General features: G+C 43.6%; 1 protein-coding gene across 2 annotated transcripts in view; it reads left to right on the top strand.

Moving 5' to 3' along the window:
- The window catches only part of LOC134642943 (kelch-like protein 29), a 264,213-nt gene extending 242,471 nt beyond the window's left edge, over positions 1-21,742 (top strand). For both annotated transcript variants that reach the window (XM_063495042.1, XM_063495041.1), the window contains 3 exons: positions 1,971-2,164; positions 17,290-17,434; positions 20,231-21,742. In XM_063495042.1, the coding sequence (XP_063351112.1) occupies positions 1,971-2,164; positions 17,290-17,434; positions 20,231-20,414 (523 nt within the window). In that variant the 3' untranslated portion in view covers positions 20,415-21,742. The remainder of the gene's footprint in view (positions 1-1,970; positions 2,165-17,289; positions 17,435-20,230) is intronic.
- The last annotated feature ends 490 nt before the right edge of the window (positions 21,743-22,232 follow it).

Below are 22,232 nucleotides of genomic sequence, written 5' to 3'. Positions count from 1 at the left end.
TCTGAATTTTTGAAGAGCAAGAATTGGAATCAGATAAAGTGCTGCAGGAAAAATTATCTCTTCTTTCAAAATATGTAAAAATATAATTGCATAAATGTTTTATTCCAAGCCCTAGCAATGTTTTTCCCTTTACAATAACACCCAGGGCTATTATCTGGCTCTTTAGCAGCAACTGTGTTCACTAGCTGGTCGCCAACTGCGTCTTCTATACGAATGAACCAAAACTGTGACACCGCGGGCCACGAAACATTTATTATGTGCAGAATCATGGAAACCGGCTGTTTGCAGCAGTGCCGTGTGACTTTTGTCTGTCCCGTAATCAGCATCACTCAGCAGCATCTGACCCTTAAATTTGTGAACCTCCCCCGATGTGGTCCGAGGGGTAATTACATCTGCCAGGGAATGAGACCACGTGCTAGTCCTTCTATCTCAGCGGGGTTCGGTTACTCAACCTGATTCGGGCAAGTGTGTGAGTGTCCGTGTTTGAAAAGTGCTAATTGGCACTCTTGAGTGTTTCAAGTCCACCTTTCCTAGAGCAGCTTCTGTGTCACCACTTTGTCAGACTGACACTCGATTTTAAACCCACCCCATCCCCTCGGCAGCTGTTGCCAAGGTCATTATCAGACCCCGAGAATATTCCCAAAGGCTAATTCACCCATATCCTCTGGCACTTTATCTAACAGCCTTCTCACAGGAAGGTGGATGCAATGAGTGCTTCCAGGTGTCATTTAAATTCAGCCTGACTTCAAATGCTGCACAGACCGCGGTGGCAAAGCATCCGTACGCTAAAACAAACACCTGTATGTTGTATGAATAGGAGAAGACACCTGTGCCGTAATGAAGGTCGTTGACCCCAGTGAGAAAACTGGAGTTAAAAATGACTTTTAAGTGTGGGACTCCACTTTTTTTTCTTTTTTAATATTCACTCAAGCGCTTCAAGTGTAAGATTTTGTTGTCTAGGGAATTCTGCCCCCAGTTTTCAGACAAAGGTGTTTTTCTTTACAACAAAGACGCAACCTTGATTAAGGAGGCTCGCTTTAGTCTGAATGGATGCGTGTTTTAATCACAAATCCTGGATCCGTTTGCGCCTCTTTAATGAGGCCCGCTCCAGCTGGAAGGCTGTCGGCGCGGCTGCTTTGATCAGTGGCCCATGGACACGGGATTACACTGCTAACACACTGCGCTAATGGAGCCGCAAGTCAAAAACACACACGCAAACACACACCCGCGTGGCGCATGCACGCACACACATGCCCAAACAGGAATGCAAATGTGGGAAATATACATATAAAACGCACACACTCAACCTCTGACAAGGGCACAATCCAATAAGCCAGCGTCTTGTTCTCATGCAGCCCTTTGTGTCAGGCCCTTTCATCTGGCTGTGTCTGTTTGGGTCGGCTGAGTTTTAGGCTCCGCGTTGACGTCTCTGCCAAAGAGGGCTCAGCGAGTAAGGTCCAAAGCTCAGTGCTGACACACAGCCCAACTCTAGAGACTAATGGCTTGTAGCTCCCAACATATGTTGTTTTGTGTAATTGCTTTAATTGCTGTCATTGTACGTAATGGTTGGTCTTTTTCATCTTCCCTGGTGGTGTAGGCATTCTGCTAATTATATCTGTCAGCCCTGCAGCCAAATTGAGCGTTTCACTGTGAATTCAGAGCAGTGGGAACTTTTAAAATCAGAGCGTTTCTGTAAACTATTGGTGTGCGCGTGCGTTTGCGTGTGTGGGTGTAAATGAGTGACTGACTGCTGGGTGTTACAGGGGTTTTCATAAGTAATTCTCCTCATCCTGGAGCTGTTTAATAGAAGTGGGGTCGCGAACTTTGCTCATCAGTCAAGTCTAAACCTTGACCTGCACGTAGTTCTGCTTCTTTTCTCTGTTTTATTAACTAGAAAACCCCCTGAAGTTGAAATTGCTACAAGAGTGGTAAATTTATAAGCCTAAGAAAACGTCTTTGTTTCCGTTCAGGTACGACACCATCACCAACCAGTGGGAGACGGTTTCTCCTCTCCCCAAGCCGGTCCATTCTGCCGCAGCCACCGTGTGCGGAGGGAAGATCTACGTGTTCGGAGGTGTGAATGAGGCCGGGCGCTCGGCGGGTGTGCTCCAGTCCTACGTACCGCAAAGCAACACCTGGAGTTTCATCGAATCGCCCATGATAGGTAAGACAGGTGAAAACACACAGCGTGTTTGTCATAGATTCACACATGCAGCGACACAAAGTGAAGGGATGTTATGTCCTCGGGGGACTTGTCACCATTGTTGCATCAACTTTTGTCTGATGACGGACCTGTTTCTCTCAGATATTCCCAAATGTAGGGTCCTTCTTCCTCGTTGTGCTGTCAGATAAATTTAGTTGAAAGAGAATTAGCCCCTGAAAACCTCCAAGCTTTTCTTTCAAGGCATCGCATCAGAGCATCAGTATTTAGGACTGCTTTTTATTTGCGGTGTAAAATCTAAAGTGGAAATGGCACAAAATGCAAAAGTATTAGTTTAACCATTTATATGCATCCATTCGTTTATTCTTTGACATCTTACTATCACATTAGAGAGCAACAAGATATCTTTGGGCCTCAATTATGGCTGCCTGGTTGCCTAGCAACAGTGTTCTCACAACTCTACCCAGATGAACCCCTCACTTCTATATCATGCGCTTGACTTACCCTGTCGAAATCATAAACTCCTTATTTATCAGTGCAGTCTTGTTACACAGCACATTACTATGAGACCTTATATTTTCTTAGCGTGCATAAAACCAGACTCAGTTTTATTAGTTAAATTTGCAGCTCTGTTGCCTCATAGCAAGAAGAGAAGGTCCTGGGTTTGCATGGGTTCTTTCCAGGTACTCTGGCTTCTTTCCACAGTCCAAAGACTGTGAACGTTAACTGGTACTTCAAAATTAGCCTTTGGTGGGAATGTGAGTGTTAATGGTTGTCTCTGTTGCACTGGCAACCCTGGACAGGTTACCTGCAAGGTGGCCAGATATTACAGGTTGCTCTGTAATAGCTGGGTAGGTTCCAGATTAATGGATAGATTGATGGATGGATGTCCTGTCTCCCTCCCCTCACACCCAACCGACCAATAGGTGGTCGTCTGATCGTTGGGGTTTTCTGTCTATTATTGTAGGGTCTCCATCTTACAAGATAAAGTGCCTTGAGGTGACTGTTGTTGTAATTTGGTGCTGGATAAATAAAACTGAATTGACTTGAATCGAACTGAATTGAATGGATGGTGGTTTACCAATATATGCCAATACTATAGTGGTCTGTTTGTGCTGTTGAGCTTGAAGGTGTTTGAACATGCTGTCTAGGAAATTCGACTAGCACAAATGTAATCTATATCTGTTGCTATTTAGACAGCAAAAGTTTCTGGCACAACTTCGCCTACTTCCAAGGTGCGTGGAGAGAATGTTTCCATGTTATGATGTCCTCTTGTTTTTTAATCTAACTGCTGCACTGACTTCTAATTAAATGCTTTCCTTTGTAATCATTTTATGTTTTTTTGTATATTTGTAATATTCTTCTTATGTATTTCATGCATGTATTATTTTAAGACAGGTGGGGATTATGTCTCCTCCCCCCATCTTCATCATTAATGATCTAGTCCAGTATTTACTTGGGCAGGACTTAACCAGTTAACCAATACCAACCTGTTATAGGTCAGCTGGTTTACCAATGAAGCTGTGATTGGTTAATTTGAATGTCTGTTTCCTGTCTTTTATTTAAGCACACTTCTACTATGTGTTGCTGTGACCCTGATGAAGGCCACAAGCCGAAACGCGTTGGTCAGTCAATAAAGTTGTTCTTCTTCCCTTTAAGTGTTGCTGGAGTTCCTGCATTGTGTCTATTTGGACAGCAAATGATAATAATTTTCAGTTATTTATCACAGTCAGTTGCTTTATTGTTGGAAAGCAATTGCATGTAATTGACTTGACCCCATTCAGACTGACAGCAACCCGACTTTGTTTCATTGTATCATTTATGGCAGGTTTTAGTGGCAGTGTTGGTTTACTTGACAATCTCATTTTATTTTTGCATTGAAAAATTATTGAAGTGAGAGAACTTAATGTTGTTGGATTATTGCAATAATATCATCATATTGTGAGTGAAGTGTTTTGATAAGACTGTATCATTGGGTGTCTGGTGATTCCCAGCTGTACACAGTCACCCACCAAAACTGGAGCAACTACTGCTCGGATGGTCTGTTAATATAATGAACCACACAACAAACCATGCTATTCCTCAGTTTGTATTATAAAAGCTCTAAGTGGCACTAACACCACAAAACCAGTCCAGAGGTCTAGTTCACTGATTTGACCGAACTAGGATGACGCCTAGCAGATAGCTACCAGCCGAGTTGGCACTCCTCTTTAACTCACAGTGCCTTTGGCCCTAATAATGCGACACAATTGCCAAAACCATTTTTCTCTACTAAGCTGTAATTGTGTTTGTTTGTGTTGTAAAGTAGGGCATTTTAATGAGGGAGTTTGTGGTGACTAACTTGCTCTAGGAGTCAGGCCCGAGTGGCAATTAGAACTACAGTTTTATCATTTCCATGTTGGTTTAATTTTTCAGAGCCAGAGTTTGCTTCTTGGTGCTTTCTTTTTATCTGTATGGCCATGTAAACATAAAACCAACTCCTTGGATTAGATATTTCGTAGTTTTTTTCCCCCAATTAAGGAAACCTTCAGTGTTTATCCTTTCAGTGAAAATGCTGAACCATACCTGAAAATTCAGCTATCACAGTCAGCCTGTTTTTACTTTTTCTCTTTATCGTTATCACCCTCCTCCTCGGGATTTTCCATTATTCCCCCTCTTCCCACATTATTGCGCTGTCATTATAATGAGAAGACCATCGCTAAAATGATAGGTGGTTCTGACGATAGTTTCTGACGTGTTATTGGCCAAACTGTGATCTGAATAACATCAGAATAACACCTGGATCCACATTCCAGTCTGATCCACCGGGGAGCTGTGAAGGACAAAAAGCCAGAAGAAAGCTGCCGTGACTCAAAGGTAGAAGGAAAAACACAAAAGCGTACCAAGCCTACAACTTTGTTATTCAGAGCACTGGCAGATGTCTTCCCAGTGCAAAGATCTTATCCACAGGCAGTTTCTTCACAAATATAAGTATCCTTGAAAGGTGCAGTGCAGGCGAGATTGCTATTGATTCGAACATATTCTGCAAATCTCTTTGTTTCACATTCTGGCCTGGACAACACTATTGCAAACAAGTCAGTTTTAAGCCTAACCTACAAACGTCTTTGTGCTCTATAAATAATTCGATATTTTGTGAGAAAGAGTTAAAAAAAAAAGGTTGATAAGTGGGATTTGACTGAATTATGTTCCCTATTTGCAAGCTAAGAGCCGTTCCGAGGCAACCAGCGTTGCCTTCAATAAGATTCTCATCCAAGCCAAGAAAGAGCTCTGGACATAATTGCAAGAAATATTGCAAATTGTTGAATCCACACAAAAAAACAGAAGATATAACTTGTTAATTAGTAAGATTTAGAAGTGCTGAGGGGCAGAGTTTGTTACCTTCTGGCAGAGGCAGGAGAGCTGTTTCCAGTCTGTGAGCTAATCCAAGCTAAAAGAACTGCAGAGTGTAGCCTTATTTTATCCATACTGACATGAGAGCAGTGCCGGTCTTCTCATCTTACTCTTACAATGTGCATACATGCCAGTATATTTAAAAAGTTCCTTTATGGTTGGATTTAATTAGCAATCTGCTACAGTCATCTCCAGCCCCATATTTTTGTTTTGGATCTTCACTAGGATGGCTTTGCACGATTTAATCTCATTTCATCCATTGATGTAGTCCCCCTGAAGTCATGGACTTCAGTGTTTTAGCTCCTGTCTCTTAAAGGCCAGACGCCCTCAAAGCTCACTTTTCTTTGAAGTAACAATGATTAAATATTACCGTTTCTTGCATGGCTTTGTCTTTTGTTCGATCTTCTTTATGCTGAGTTGGTCCATTGAGCTTTGTGGGCATCTGCGTATGCAGAGCGATCTTACACTACAGTCAGGTTGAGGCCTGGACTTTGACTGAGTCATTGCAACGCTTTAATACTTTTCTTTTTCTGTTGGAGATCTGCTGCTATGCTTCAGCCAACATGTCAGACATATGGCTTCATATTTGATTCTTGGATACTTTGGTTTACAGAGGAGTTCATGGTGCCCAGGTCCTGTATCTGCAAAACAGGCCTAAATCATCACCCCTCCTCCCCCATGCTTGACAGTTAGTATGAGGTGTTTGTGCTGATATGCCGGGTGCTGTGGATTATGGCCGTACATCTCCACCTTGGTCTCGTCTGTCCAAAGGACATTGTTCCATGTGGTTTGTTGAGAGGCAGCTTGGCAGGATGGTTTAGGTCTGCAATGTTCTGTTAGAGCAGACCTTCCCAAAGTGTGGGGCCCGCCCCCTAGGGGGGGCGCAGAGCCATTGCAGGGGGGGCGCGGCATGAAAACCCCCCCCCAAAAAAAACAACAACGCTTGGACACTGCTAGCACGGGGCACCTACACAAACGCAAAGCAGGAGATGAAGCATTGCTGAATATGTTTCCAAACCAACTTCATACTAAGCCAAAGACTAGAAAATATGGTGAAGCATATCTTCCCTTTGGTTTCACCTGCACAAGTGCCGAGGTAGGTCTTCCCTGCAGAATTGGTTTTCCCTTCGTCGGGAGCACGCGCTGGGCTCTCCAAATCACAGACAAACAGGATCCCACATTCTTGATTTTTAGTTCACAAACACTTGTTGTAATGACTAACTACTCCTGACATGTTGGAGATGTTAGCTCTTTAGACAGTAAAGTTACAGCGGGATACAAATAATATCAGGCTGATCCTGCCACGATTTGTTCCCCCGGTTCAAATCACGGACAAACAGCATCCCACAGCTGTTTATGTTTTTGAACCCATTTTGCACAGAGAGGCATTTTTTGAAAAATGTATTGACAGCAATGTTGAATATTATTACACAGGAAAAAAACAACTACACATAAAATAATTACACCATGACACCTCTGCCTTTCTAAATGGAGGGACAGTAACTGCGTGTGTATATGTAAGCGTGTAAAACCTGCAGATAGTCAGATTAACAGGATTTTTGTCTCTATCTGCCATTCTGCAATTCATCTCATGTAAACAATAACGTGGCGCACAGCGTGACGTGAAAAAAGGCACATACCTTTGACGTTCTGTATTCCTCGTCCACACATAAACGCAAAAAAGGAGTTTTAAAAAATCTCCGTTCTCGGTGATTCGAAACGCCGTTTACGTGTGAACGAAACAGCTGCGTTTTCAAAAATACCCGTGTAGGTGCGGACGCAGCGTAAAAGAGTTAGTAGTTTATTTTCTTACTACCTGTAATTTATTGCAGATTACTTGTATTTGCTTAATTGTTTACTAAATGTTTGAGGTGTGAAATAAACCGCAATGGAGCAAAATATGGGTGTGTGTGGTTGGAGGACGTGTTTGTGCGTGCGCGCGTACATGCGCGGGGGGTGGGGGGGGCGCGAACATTTTTCTTGTAAAACAAGGGGGGCCCAGCAAAAAAAGTTTGGGAACCACTGTGTTAGAGAGACGAGGCTTTCTCCTGGACCCCGTTCCAAAAAAAGCTGTGCTTGTTCAGCCTTTTACTAACTGTACTGTCATGAACTTTAACATTTAACATGCTAACTGAGGCCTGTAGAGTCTGAGATGTAGCTCTTGTGTTTTTTGCAGTATCTCTGAGCATTGCACGCTCATTGTGTTAACACTCACCTGAGTGCTCCAGACCAGTAGTCTACCAAAACTTCTGCTTTTGTAGAAGCGCTCACACTTGCTGATGATCAGATAATACACACCTGGCTGCTAGCTAGTAATCCAGCTTCATACCAGTCTCTTTTGAGCAAATCGTCCTCTGTGGTGTTGGCTTTTGGCTTTTGTTGGTTCAATAGAACAAACTGTATGCATTGTTCTCCTGTGCTTTCTTCTCTAGGAAAGATTTGACTTTATTTCACAACTGGAAAAAAAATTCTACCTTACTTGTAGAGCACTGAAAAAACTTTCAGAATCCAATGAAAGTGTTATTATCAAGAGCAAAAGCTACGGCTGTGCAGGCATCGACTGTGTAAGGAAAGATGATATCAGCCGGGCCAAAGAATTGGAAACCTAGCAGACTAGCAGAGCCGTCTGAAGCCTGAGCTTATGGGTCACAGGGATTAATTGTACATCCACTGACCTCATTAATTGAAACTTTGGACCATGTTTAATATGAGAATCCACTTTTGTGATATTATATATATATATATATATAGCAAAAAAGGGAAAAGCATGAAAGAGCCACTTCAACAAATTAGAGCACATCCTGGGAGCTTAATAGCTAAGGTGCATGCCTCAAAACCGCACTGTCCACAGTTCAGCAGAAACACAGAGTCAGAGAAGTATTTGAAAGTTACACCAGCACAGAGACACTTTGTTGAGCGCTGTCGCCCAGAAACTTGCTTTCAGTTACTGGAGCCGTCTCAGCGCTTTACTACTGTGAAGGAAATGATGATTATGTAACACGGGTGTTTGGGGCGAGCGCTATGTGGTATTAAAGGGCTTGCAGGGCAGCTGGCAGAGGAGAAACACACACATATATACGCACACACAGAAACACATAGATCCAGACACGCACACACACAACGCCTGCTTACCTCACATAAACCGTGCATCCCTGGGGGCCACAGGTACACAGTGCACAAATTATATAACAAGCTGGGAAGTGCGTGTATACATTGTGTGTGTGTGTGTGTGTGTGTGCATGGCAGACACAGACAGACAGATCGTCATCTGTCAAGCCGTAGATGAGCTGGCGTCTGACAGCCAACGAGGCAGGAGATAATGGACGGGTTTAGTGCTTCCAGTGAAATTGGGCCGGCGATGATTTTAGCGAGCCGGTGAGGGCGGGGAGCGCTCCTTGAACAACCCTCTGCTTCCCTCCGTTGCTCTCCATCTCTAATCTCTCTGTTCATCTCTCTTTCTCACCCCCACACGGGGGGTGCGGAGAGACCATGAGAAACAGTCGGGGGGACTCTCCGCACCGTCTTATCAACTGACACAAATATTTTGTACAATTTTTTTTTGCAGCTGTGTGTGTGTGTGTGTGCGCGCGTCTATGTGTGTGTGTTTTCCCCCTGCGTGCACCATCTCCCGCATGGGCTGCAAATGGGTTTCACAAACACTTATCAGGACGGACTTCCCATCTCTCGCAGAGTGAAAAATAATATTACTCATGCCAAAAATAGTCCCTTCAACAAGCCTATTGAGACACGCGGGGTCTCTGCAGCTTCGTTCATCCAGAGCTTCCTTTGTCTTCAGCGTGTCTCTCTCTGCTGAGCAGTATATGGTCTGAAGATCATAACAGAGCACCTTCACATGTAGTAAGCTATTTATGAAGTCTCATTACTTCATTCTCTAAAGGTCAGCTCACCCAAATTACCGAAATGCCATGGTTTTCTGCTTCCATCTCAGAGAAGAAAAAAAATCAGTGTGTAACATGTTTTTAAAAAGGTCAATCAAAGACCCCTTTAATATATCCGTTCTAGTGGAGCTGAAACATAGCATAGGCAGGGAGAGCTTTGGCAATCATTCCTGCCTCAGCTTCACAAGTCTTTCCTTCTCTTTCTAATATCAGTGTTTCAAATATGAGCGATAACCCCCTGCTTAGAGTCGTGTCATTAAAGGAACAGTTTTTATATATTTATGTCATGTAGCCTTTTTTTTAATCACTGCTTAAAAGAAATTAAGGGAACCCTTAAATCACACATGACTGAAAAAATATTCAAGTTGAAAATCTCTACAGAGATGTGTAAAAACGACATAACAGTCAAATGAGACAGCAGATGGTATCCTGGGGATTCTCCTCCCAGACCTGGATTAGAGCAGACCGTTGCTCCTGGACAGTCTGTGGTGATATTTGGATGCACCCCATACATAATATCCCAGAGGTTGCAATTGGATTCATGTCCTCGGGACGTGAGGGCCTGTCAGTGGCATCGATACCTTTGTCGGCCACAGGAGGAAACCAGGGCCCAGCACAAAGCACAAGGTCTGACCCCGACAGCAGTCAGGGTACCGTCAGCTAACATTTGGAAGTCTGTGTCTCCTCAGACCATCACTGACCCACTGCCAAACCAGTCATGTTGGATGATGGCATCGTAATGTTCACCACGGGATCTCCAGACCTTTTCACGTCTGTCACATGTGCTCAGTGTGAACCTCCTCTCATCTGTGAAGAGAACAGGCAGCTATGGTGGACGTGCCAATTCTGGTGTTCTCTGGCAAATTCCAGTCAAACAGCACGGTGCTATGCCGCGAGCACAGAGCCATTAAAGAATATTGGATCTTTATACCCTCATGAGAAACATGCACGACTAGCCTGCTGGAGGTCATGTTGTAGGGCTCTGGCAGCGCTCTTACTGCTCCTCCTCACACAAAACGGCAGATATTGGTCCGGCTCTCCTCGTGTCACAGCCCACTTCCTGTTTCCTATCTCCTCCACACTTGAGACAGTGCTGGTAGATGTAGTAAACCTTCCTGTGACAGCATGTGTTGATGTGTCATCCTGGAAGAGCTGGACTACCTGTGTAACCCGGGTGGCCTTCAGATTCTGTCTCATGCAATCAGTAGTGACAAGGATACAAGCAAAAAGCAAAACTGAGAAAAATCAATGAGGGGAAAAAAAAGTAGAGATCAGCGGTTTGTGAGCACCACCTGCAAAACCATTCCCTTTCAGGTGGCTGTGTCTGCAGTGCACCTCACTTTCATTTGAACCAAATCAGGTGCAATGGACTCACACTGATTTGTGTTCCTTTCATTTTTTTTTCTTTTTGTGTTCCTGCCTTGTCGCTACTGTCACAGACTGCTGACAGCAATGAGCCTGAAACCGATGACCGATGGCTCGACATTAGCTAATTACAGATCACCATTCCTTGACAATGTCCTTCAACACGCAAACGGCAGAAATATCGACCCATCCAGATCTAAAGCTGATAAATCAGTGTGCACTTTTGAACACTTTTCACCTGGCAGCAGTGAACGGGGAGGGAACCGTCACAGGATGGATATTAAGCTTCACTGACACGGGGATCTGGGAAAGGCATCACTGTCTCGTTGGTTTTTATGATTTTCTGTTTTAGTTGAGAGGTCATCTAAATATTTGCGGCTAGAAACAGACGGAAAGTTGACAGTCCTTGTGCTGCAGGATTATCCAGAATGTTAGAGGGGTGTTTTACCCTCCATGGGGTCTGCAGGCCGGTCACATGACTAAAAACTATGAATTGTGTTCTTACTAAATGTAGCAGATGTCTGTCGACCAAACAGTTTGTCCAACCAAATCTTGGCCATAACTCTTTGATAGATTTCCGTTGAAAATCTGCACAAAGCTGCAGAACTGACACACCAGTTAACCTCTGCTGCTCTCGAGCTTGCTGTTAGCATGCTAACACAGTAAATTAAGTATGATTGTGTATGCATGGTGTTCAGCAGATGCATGTTTGGAGTGGATACGAACGCTGATGCTGGCAAATATCGCCATGCACATATATTCTCATAAAACCCTATTAGCGTTGCTGTCGTTCCTGATGACAGAACTGATATATGAGGCTTTTTAGGGGCTTTTTCTTCTTAACATTGTGGTTTTTGTTAACTAATCTGTGCTTCAAAAAAACAAACTGTTCACAGCATGTTCTTTGAGGGAAAGAAATGAGGCAGTAATTGTAGAAATATGAAGCATAAATGAGGATATTTTTCCACAAAAAACCCCCAAAGTTAAATTCATGTTTGAGGCCAAAATTCTCAAATCCCATGAAATCTTACAAGCTTTAACAAAAAATTAAGTTACGTGCAGTTTCATACCGAAAAGCATTAACATGGCACACCAGGACTTAATCCACAACAAATGACCAACCAAAGTCAACTGTACACAAGCTGTCATTCGTTAATGCAAAAAATGAAGGATGTCGTCTCACAGATACATTTGTCCTAACTTTAAATTCTTAAAATTACAACCAGCGAAGCTCCTGATGATTACAGCCTTTTTGAGGAGCTTTCTGAACTTTTGAACTTGCTGTTCTCTTTGCTGTTAAAGCGTGGGGAGTCACCATGCCAAGATCAAAAGAGCCTCTGTGAGGATTTTAAGGAAAATGCTGGAGAATGCCTGTGGGTCTCACTTATGGAACGTTAAAAAGATCTACAAATCATTTGAAATGGATCGTTCCACTGTGAGAAGAATCATCAGCAAGCTGCTCCAACCTGAGTTAACCCGCCGACGTCCCCCAGCTGACAGACGGGTCCCCATCGACCGGTAGACTTCAAAAACCCGGGAGCGCCGCTCCGCGCCCAGGTCTCTCTGTCGGGATACCGACCGCCGGGATGATCGTTTCCCCCGAATGACGTAACGGCAGACCGGCTGCGGCCCTCGAGAGCGCCATTTACGGAGGTGGAGGAAGAGGAAGGGAAAGTGACAGAGCGAGAGCAGGTGGAGAAGGTGGAGTGTTTCCATAGCGACCTAATTGGACATGCACCCATCATGCTGAATTAAAGTACATCATCCTCTTTCAGCTATTTCGGCCCATCATTTCAAAGGCAGCTCTTATTCTCCTCACACTGCATAAAAGGACATTGTGTGCAAAGAGGGAGGCAAAAAAAGGGAGAAGTTTTCGCTGCTCCAATTACCTTGTTGTGATCTTATCTAAGCTACTGGCAGAGAGAACTGACGCTTCTTTGTCCTTTTTCCTCCCGCTCTCTGGTGCGATACAGCGATCTGGAGTGGATCACCTCATCCTCCGTCGTTTGGAGGAGAATGTCTTGTTTATTCCTTGTTTGCGTTTCCTCCTGCCGCCTGCGATCGGCCGCACATTTCAGCGTCGATGTAATGCCGCTGCGGCTTTGTGATGGAGGCTGCTGTTTGGCTGTCTTTTTATCAGAGACTGCGGTCTTGTCTAGATCTGTACAGCAAACAGTATTGGTCTGATTGAGTGAATTGTTCTTTACTCTATTTGTGTGGGTTATTGTTGCCGTGTGCTGGTTTTACAGCGTCGGATATCTGCTGCCGGTGTTGATGCAGGAACGAGATAGGGAAGAACAAGGTGTTTGTTGAGACGGCAGCTACACAATTCATCATACCCGTGTGCGTGTGTGTGCGTTTTCTTTTGTTTGATGTCCTTGACCTCAGCCCGGGGGGAACCCAGGCTTGGTGACTAAGCTGTTTTATCAAGGTGTGGGAGAGTGTGTCAGCCCATGTTGCCCCGCAGGCACAGCTATACTTCTATCACCGCTGCAGAGTTAAAACCTTGTTTTGCTGCCTCTTTTCATTCATTTTTTATGTAGAACGTGGTCAGCTGTGGATTCCTGGCTGAGCTCTCTAACCTTCGAGCTGCGAAAGCAGACAAAATCTATTGCAATATTTCAAGAATAGCAAAGTCCATCTCAGAATTGAAAAGTTTTCAGCTGACACAGACAGACTGCGCTCCCTTTACTGTAGCTCAATGTTGTTTCAGCAAAAAATGACTCGTTTTCTGCAACGAAGGCCAAGGGATGAGAACAAAACCAAAGCGGTGGAAGAGAAGTCGAACCCCAGCAGCAGTCCTCTGAGGCTTGCCAAACGAGAACTATGAGATTTACCTGCCTGGTACTCCTCCAAGCACTCAAACTCGGTGCTTACTGTTGGTCCGCTAGAGAGAGGCAGGAAGTGATGGCAAGAGTTTCAATGGGGGAAAAAAGAGAGAAAGGTTTTTCCTTTGAGAGCATCCTGTTATTATTCTGCCTCAGGCACAGAGCAGAGAGAAATGAGTGTTCTGTGTTTATGGGACCTAACACAAAACATCATGTACACACGCTTACGCTGGCACACACACATACGCTCAGGAAGACTGGCAGCAGCATATCAATGAGATGAGGAAGGTAAAAGAAGAAAATAAACACGTCTGGCAGAATGTGAGGAGGACCAATCAGTGGCAACTTGTTTCTCAAGGGCAGAAATTGAGGCTGACGCCTCAGATGGTTGCAGTGGAACTTAAGATTGCATTTCACTCTGCGTAAATGATTGCAGGATCGTCATATGTGAATAATACAGTATTTTTCAACCGCGATAGCAGCGTAGTCTGTCTCTGTCAGTCTACAAGTGAGATAGTTCAACAACTACTGAATGATATGCCATGAAATTTCATGCAGACACTGGTCCCAGGAGGATGAATCATTCATGACTTTGGTGATCCTCTTTTTCTCTAGCACTCACATGAGTTTGGTATTTGAGATTTTAAGTGAAATATTTCAACAACTCTTCGAGTGCTTTTTGGAAAATGTGGCACCCTGCAAGGACAAACTCTTTATAACTTCATGAGCTCTTAATTTTTCTTTTGACATCTTCATCAGCTCCATTACTTAGGTTTCTGGCGCTAATTAGCAAATGTTAGCATGCCACCACTGAACTAAGATGTTGGATGTTGTAGACATTACACCTGCTTAACATTAGCAAACATGGATGTAGCCGTTATGTAGTTACCCACAGCTGTGTGCAGGACCATTTAAGGCTTTGCATTTGGTATTTTTAGCTTAATGTAATCATATTTGAAAGGGAGGATAGCACAACTCTAAATAATTGTAGCCTCATATAAGATTTTGGCTAGCGAAAAAAATGGCTCAAACAAAATGTTCTTATCAGAAAAAACAAGATTAACCAAATTTTAAAAAGGCTGAGCCCTTGAATAATTTTTTTAGGTTATTTGATAGAAAAAAAGGACAATTGCCTAACTGCATTTTATGTATGTGGCTAGAGATCAGCAATATATGTAGCATACCAAGCCCTTATCGTCTTCCTCTTCATCCTGAACTGCAGTTAGGGCTCTAACACACCAAAACATGTCTAAACATGATAATTTATTCCAGAAACTGTCACAATTGTTAACTGTCAGCAGTTCAGACATGCGACTGACCCGTCTCCAGATAGCTAACAACCAGCCAGCAAAATGACAACAGCAGCTAGTTATAAGCTAACAATTAGCCAGCTAACGTTAGGCTCACACTTTACCTCTGATAAACTGTTTAACTACATTCTCACATCATATGAGAGTTAATTTGCTGAGTGTTGACTTGAACAATGTTAAGAATAAGAACAATAACTCTGATATGGATCATCTGCTATTTGTATGACAATTGAAAAGCCTGATGGCTGTGAATCATTTTCTGTATCTCTCAACTAAGAGAGAGCTAGCAAACCTAGATGTTAGAGACACTTAAAACACAGGTTTTTCTAATAGATGCTAACAGCAGCTAACAGAGGCTAACAGCAGCTAAGAGTTTACCAACGGAAAAGTTCAGGATATGCTCAGCAACTCACCTCAGTATTACTGTCATCAGACAAACTTAGCTTCGCTGACACAACTTGACTCGTTTCACAATCTGCTCCACTGTAAATAAATGTGGACGCATATTGACAGCTGAGGTAAACAGCCGACTGACAGCCTACATTCACTACAGATGGACGGCGACCAGAGATGGCTGTCTTGCAGTGGATTATACACATGAAAGTAGAACTTGGTCAACTGCAATCTACTGACATCTAGTGATGAAATTTTACACACTGTAACTTTTAACTAACATAATAAAAGATCAACGTAGCTGTTTTGTAGTTACCCACGGGTTTGTGGACTACAATTTTACAAAAGGCTTTGCATGTGGTATTTTTTTCCACTTAACGTCACTATATTTGGGCAAGAGTCATCAGCTACTTGGTTAACAAAGCTGGTCTACTTGGTTAACTGTAAATAACTGTAGCATTAAAAAAAGAGTCAAAAAGATTTTTGACTAGTGAAAAAGTGGCTCAAATAAAATATTCTTACCACAAAGACGGGACCTTTTATTACAAGTGAATAATAAAAAAAAAAAACCCCACCAGAATCTCAGAATGTCTAAGCCCTTAAACATGCACATCTTCAAGCTTTACTAAAGTTTTAATGAGTTTGTTGTACCAGGCTGTACACGTTTATTTCTGCTGTAAAGCTAAGCATTAGAGTCTAGAGGGACTGACTTACTTTTGGAGCTAACCTTAAGTGGCCATTCCAGCAGCTTAAGTTTTTGGCACTTTCTCGTTGGCTTCATTTTTCAACCCAGGAGGTTGGCACTTGCTGCCATTATCATTTATTTTAAAGCAGCACTATATACACAGAGCCCCAGCATGGCAGCGCGCTCCTAGAGCACATAATGCAGCACAGCCAATTCAATAATCAGCAGCAGCAGCACCTCTGAACTCCGGAGCTGACCTTTTAATGAAATATGCCAGTCTCCTCTCAGCAAAAGGTAAGAGGAAAGGGGAGCTGGATCAAACACAGAGGTGAAGCTTTTCAGGGCTGCCAGCGCTGCCTTTATTAAGGCGTCAGGCTCGAATCCTCCTGGTGCCTGTTTGCGATGAGGGATGCCCGTCCACTGTGGCAGAAAACGGGGAGGACAGCAGCTTACGGCCAAGTATCCGTGCATTATTCATGCTGCTTGTAAATTGGCCAGCTGCAGTCTGCTAGAGAGGAATTGCCGGGAGTTTGAAATACATTTCCTCTTCCCGCACAGCAGGGCCACTGCTCGCAAACTCCAGGTTTCCAGCCGGCATCGTTACGTGCAAACCACTGTTTCATTTTGTTTCCCATCATCTATACCTCTGCAGCGGTGCTGCTTCAATGCCTCTGCTTTCCTCGCGCGCCATATACTGTATCAGAGTGAATTATACACCATGCACAGTATGCAGTATCCCACCTGTTCACTCATGTATTGCCAATACATGCGCACATTGCTTTTTCTTTTCCTTATTTTTGGTTCTTTATAAATCTACGGAGGTGCCACAGGGCCTAATGCAATTGTGAATTATTGGGACTTAGGTAACTCTTTTATATTGCTTCCAAGCCCAAACATATTTTGGAGTGGAACCCAATAAAGCCACCGTGATTTATGAACTCTGCTTTTTCATCGGTTTTGGTATCCATTCTGTTTTTTGTTTTTTCCAAAGCAATCTTGAGTGGGGCATATCTGTAAAGTGATAAGTAGAATGTTGATGATGATCGCTTTTGCATGCGCTGCGGGGACCAGGAGGAAGGGTGGGAAAAAAAGAACAAATTGATGTCATTATACCGAATGGAAATTTCTGCTGTGAGTGAGAATGACATCCAAACAATAGCTCTGTTTTCTATTTTTTTCAAAATAAAAAATCTCTCCTGTTTTTCCCTCCCCTTTCTCTCTCTGTCTCGCTCCCTTTTTTTGTCTCTCATATCTTTAGATAACAAATACGCCCCTGCAGTGAGCCTAAATGGATTTATATTCATCCTGGGAGGAGCCTACGCTCGAGCTACCACTATCTATGACCCAGACAAAGGCAACATCAAGGCCGGTCCCAACATGAATCACTCTCGGCAGTTCTGCAGGTAAGAGATAATTAATGTAGCGGCACCACACGCAAGTTAAATCCCCAGTGTGGAATTTAAAAGATTTTTCAAAAGCTCAAAACTGCAGCTCTGTGTTTTGTGAAGCTTTAAGAAAAAACCCTCTGACATTATTAAACAGCCTGAAAACAATCTAAAACTCAATCTTATTAGTAATCTGTCAGTCTTTGTGTCATAACACAGGTAAACGGTCGCACGGGGAAAAAACGTTTTCAGGCCAGTTAATTAAAACTCGAACAACGCCACGGGGCTGACAGCCTTTTCCAACCCGATGCGGCTCGATTGCGAGAATTCTCCCTCGGCGGGAAATTTGCTTTCTAATACGCGAGGCTCGACTGTTAAATCCGTCTGATCGGTATCGCCGCCGTCTGTCACGGCGAGAGAGAAACAAGACACATCTGAGGCGGCTTGATTTAATCAACTTTTCTACAGACTGTTTCGAGTTATTAAACTGAAATCTGAGTCATTTAGATTTTAGTGGAGGCGGAAAGAGGAGGGGGCGGTGTATTTGTGCAGAGAGTCACGTTTGTCTCCTACAAAAAAAAGAAAAAACAGGAAGAAGTACAACTGCGATCTGCAACTTTCCCACCATTAGCGAAGCCATGATGGCTGATGAAGGGAGAAAAATGAAAATGAACAGCAGTGGGATCACACCCTAATATCCCAGTCAACTCGAGCCACTGAGGTGTGCAGTTCGCTGGATAATGAACTCACAGTTTTCTAGGCCCTGAGCCCTTTCTTCTCTCTCTCACTCCTTTTTTTTCTCCCCCTTTTCTTTTCCTTGCAGAAGTCGAGAAAAAAAATAAATTAAAAAAAAGCATGCATGAAATACATTTGGGAGGCAATTACAGACAGTGATCTTATGTGCAAAACGTACACCATAAATCATGTTGTCAGAGTTATTGATAAGCTGCACCAGCACACGCCAGGCAGCTGTTCTGCTACATTTAACTAAGTCTGACACAAGAGAGGGGAGGAGATGCACGGCTGGGGGGGAGGGGTGGGGGGTGGGATGGGATTGGGGGGGAACAACAAACACGCCACTGTCAGACAGGGAAACTCGGAAAAATATCTGCAGTGCACGCTCCCGCGCAGAAGATGAAGTCTAGGAGGGTCATCATGCAGGAGAGCAGATATTTTCCCCTCGCTGCGTCCGGCCCTCTGCAGGCCCTGCACTTCCCCTCTGTTTATCAGGAAGAGCAGCCTCCAGGCTTCGCCCCGCGCTCTCTCCATTTTGGATCAGCTGTGCTTTTCTCTCTGAGTAGATTTAGGCTTTATGTAATAATCTTTTTTTTCCCTTCTCCTCTCCCGGTCCTAACAGTGCTGTGAATTTGTGCAGTAGGACGGCATGTTGCTCGCCGCGTGCGAGCGCGTCTGTGTGTTTGAGCGTGCACCTTATGTAAATGTAGATCGTTCCAAAGCCCAATAGGAGTACAAAGCCCTAATCAGCTTACGGCCCAAGTTTTAATCCTCTCTGCACACAAACTCCTGTTTCTGTTTCTCATATCAAATGAGCACATTTGTACAGATATTTGCTTTTCAGTAGATTTTTTTCCCCCTCCTCTCTCTCGCCCTCGAGAGAGAATGTAATGTGTGAGATTTTATGTATGTTTTTTTTTATATAAATGAATCCACCTCACCCTTCCCCAACCCACCAGCCCACCTTAGCCCATGTTGTCGAGAGCAAGTGCGAGTGATGTCAAATAATCCCAGGCGTGGCCCCCAGCGTGACAATCAGCATGTTTGTGGAGATGCCGTCTTTGTGTGGCTTTGTTGTCTGATCGTGATTAACGCCACCAACAATATTTCTGCCGCTGTGACTCAGAGCTAGCTTTATCAAAGCAGCTCATACTTGCACTGAGCTACTTATCTTCCTGACACTGATTACCTCTCATTACTGTTTAGTCCTAACAGTCGATGCGCGCGTAATGCTCACTTTCCCGTACAAAATCAAGATTTGTCAATCTTTTAGATTTCATTTAAAGGTGACTGGGCGGCACAGTCAGTTACAGATGTGTAGTTTTTGTACTACAGCACCTTTCGGCTGCTCCTTTCTTGGTTTTTACACCGGATGCGATCCCAAAGTTTGCATCTCCTCCCAGGATCTAATCGGGGATCTTTCGCTTGCTCGGCTAATTTGTAACCCACTGCACTATGGAGCCACACAGTTTGGTGTAGCACTGTAGACAAACTTGCACAGCAGCTACTCTTAAAAACCCCATGATTCAGTGGCACACAACAGTAACTTGAAGTAGTAACTTGCTGTATGGCCCTATCAGTCCCTCACATTGTTGCACAGGAATTTTTGGCCCACAGCGGTGCTTTAGTTCATTGAGGCCATGCACAGCTCTCTTTAAGGTCCCACCAGTGCACTTTAATCGGGTTGACATCTGGACTTTGACCGCGCCATTGCAACATGTGGATTCTTTTCTTTTTCAGCCATTCTGTGGAACAGTCAACAGCTTTTACCACTTTATGTTGTTTGTTAGAGGCAGATTTCGCCTCCAACAGATGTTATAGAAAAGCATTGAATGGCTGTTGCTTTGATTAGTTTTGTTTGTTTTTTGTGAGGGAGATATAAGAGGATTCAGTATTGCATATATCTATTATATCTGCTCAATATGAAACCTGTTTAGTTTAGCATCAGAGAAACTGATAGCTTGCCATCAAATGGGAACACATTAATAACTTTTTATATCGTGTTCAAATTTAGAAAAATGGCACTTTTCCTGCATCCAATCCTTGATTCTAAAGAAAATGTTGTGTCTTTTTATGCAGCGCCGTCATTCTGGACGGGAAGATCTACGCCACGGGAGGCATCGTGAGCAGCGAGGGCCCAGCCCTCGGCAGCATGGAGACATTTGACCCTTGCACCAACACTTGGACACTCTTGCAGTCACTGCCCTGCCCGCTCTTCAGACACGGCTGCGTGGTCATCAAAAAGTATATCCAGAGTGGCTGAGGGTGGCTCGGACCGGGTCGCACTGGGTCAACGCTTAACACCAGCTGAGCTCCAGTTGTGGGACGATGTGTGACAGCAGCTTCGAGACGGGCCGATTGCTCGCTCGGTCTGTCGGCGACCTCTGGACTTGACGCCAGCATTCATCCACACTGTTGCCCCACACCTGAAGATAAAGTCAAATAAAAACGCCCTGTGCAGAATGTACTCATGTTTAACTACTCAGCCATGTCAGGTGACGATTCCCAACCTCCAGTACTGTACGTGTCATGGTAGTAGTTCATTCTCTGTCATCAAACAGGCACAGGGTCCCTCTTAGTAATTTGAAAACTCCAGGGTTTTTAAATGAAGTCTGTTTTTTTCCCCCCTCTGGTACTGCCTTTTGTTTTTTGTTTTCAGTGCATATCTCTGTAAACTCAACACTTCATTTCCTTTCATATAATCTGACTCAGCTGAAAGCCATTGCAGGTGCAGATTCGTGTCCCTTTGAGTAAATCACACGTTAACAGGCGTAGGTTTCGTAGTCATGCATTTGTGAAAGTTTTTGTGGCATACGAATGTTTTTCCAGTAGCGACATCTGAAGGACAGGAGGGAAAAGAGAAGGGAAGCGACGCAACTGTTTTCCTCTTTATTAGTGGATCAGATGAGTTTCCTTCTCCACTGCAACCAGAAGCAAAGTTCCAACTGTGCGGATTTATGGGGTAACTTTAAATCCAGATTCTGAACTCTGCGTAACCCGGGCCTTTTTAATGGCTCTCTAAACATTGGAAAAAACTATCAAATCGGGGTCAGGTTGGGTTTAAAAAGAGATTTCTTCCCCCCGCCTTTGTTCTTGTACAATTCCAGTCTGATTGAGATATCATCTGGAGGGTGAGTGGCTTTTTTTCCTCCCTTTATTCACACTGACTTGCTCTCTGGGACAAAGACAGCACCACACTGAGAGAGAGAAATTCCTTCTTCCGCTGGCGTCTGATCAGATTCAAGTTGGGACAATTCCTCCGGAAAAAAAGCACAATATTCACCCGCGACTGTTATCATAGATGTTATCTGTTTATCCATGTTTCTTCTGTGTTTCAAGTTCCTCCTCCCCAAATCCGCTTGTTTTATACAATGTTTCATTGCAACCCGCAAATTATGTCGGGTTGGTATTCTGTAAATACAGCGAGGAAATATGTATATTTTAAAACCTGAAGGCAATTCTGTATAAATGTTTTTAGAAAAAAAAAATGGATAGGCTGAATTGAAAATGGTACGTCTGTAAATCTGTACCCAAAAAGGAAAACTTAACAATTGTTATTATTGAAACCTAATACATATACCAGAATATGAACACATTGTCAAGTCTGTTTTTTTATGTGTTGTCCAGTTTCATCAACACTTTAATCAGGGCTCTTAATGCAACAACTGTGAATAGACTTTTTAGCCTTATTCTGAAAACCCCGTGGTTTCCTAGGCCTGCGTTTTAGTACGGCTTCATCGTTCCGCCAAACCGACTGTATATAAAAGACGGCCACAGTCGGCGCGACGTCACACACTGGTTTGTAATCAACAAAAGTTGGGAAGCTCGTTAACAGGGCAGACCCATAGACTGTATAAAACATGGGTTGTAGTTTTGGGTGGGAAAAGTGAAGCCAATGTGGAACTGCCTTCTATCGGAAGGCCACCAGATGACGATAGCTGCGGTTGTAAAACAAAAAAAGATTGCGAGTATCAAGACTGATGAGAATACTTCCTGTTGAGTTCAGTTGAGTTTTTTTAAAGTAAGGAATTAGCTAATGAATAAATAAAACCATCCAATTTTAATACGGGAGTCTATGGGT

Source organism: Pelmatolapia mariae, linkage group LG15 (genome assembly GCF_036321145.2).
Source record: "Pelmatolapia mariae isolate MD_Pm_ZW linkage group LG15, Pm_UMD_F_2, whole genome shotgun sequence".
NCBI lineage: Eukaryota > Metazoa > Chordata > Actinopteri > Cichliformes > Cichlidae > Pelmatolapia > Pelmatolapia mariae.
Note: the sequence above shows the minus strand (reverse complement) of the source record. Positions and strands in the feature narration are given on the sequence as shown.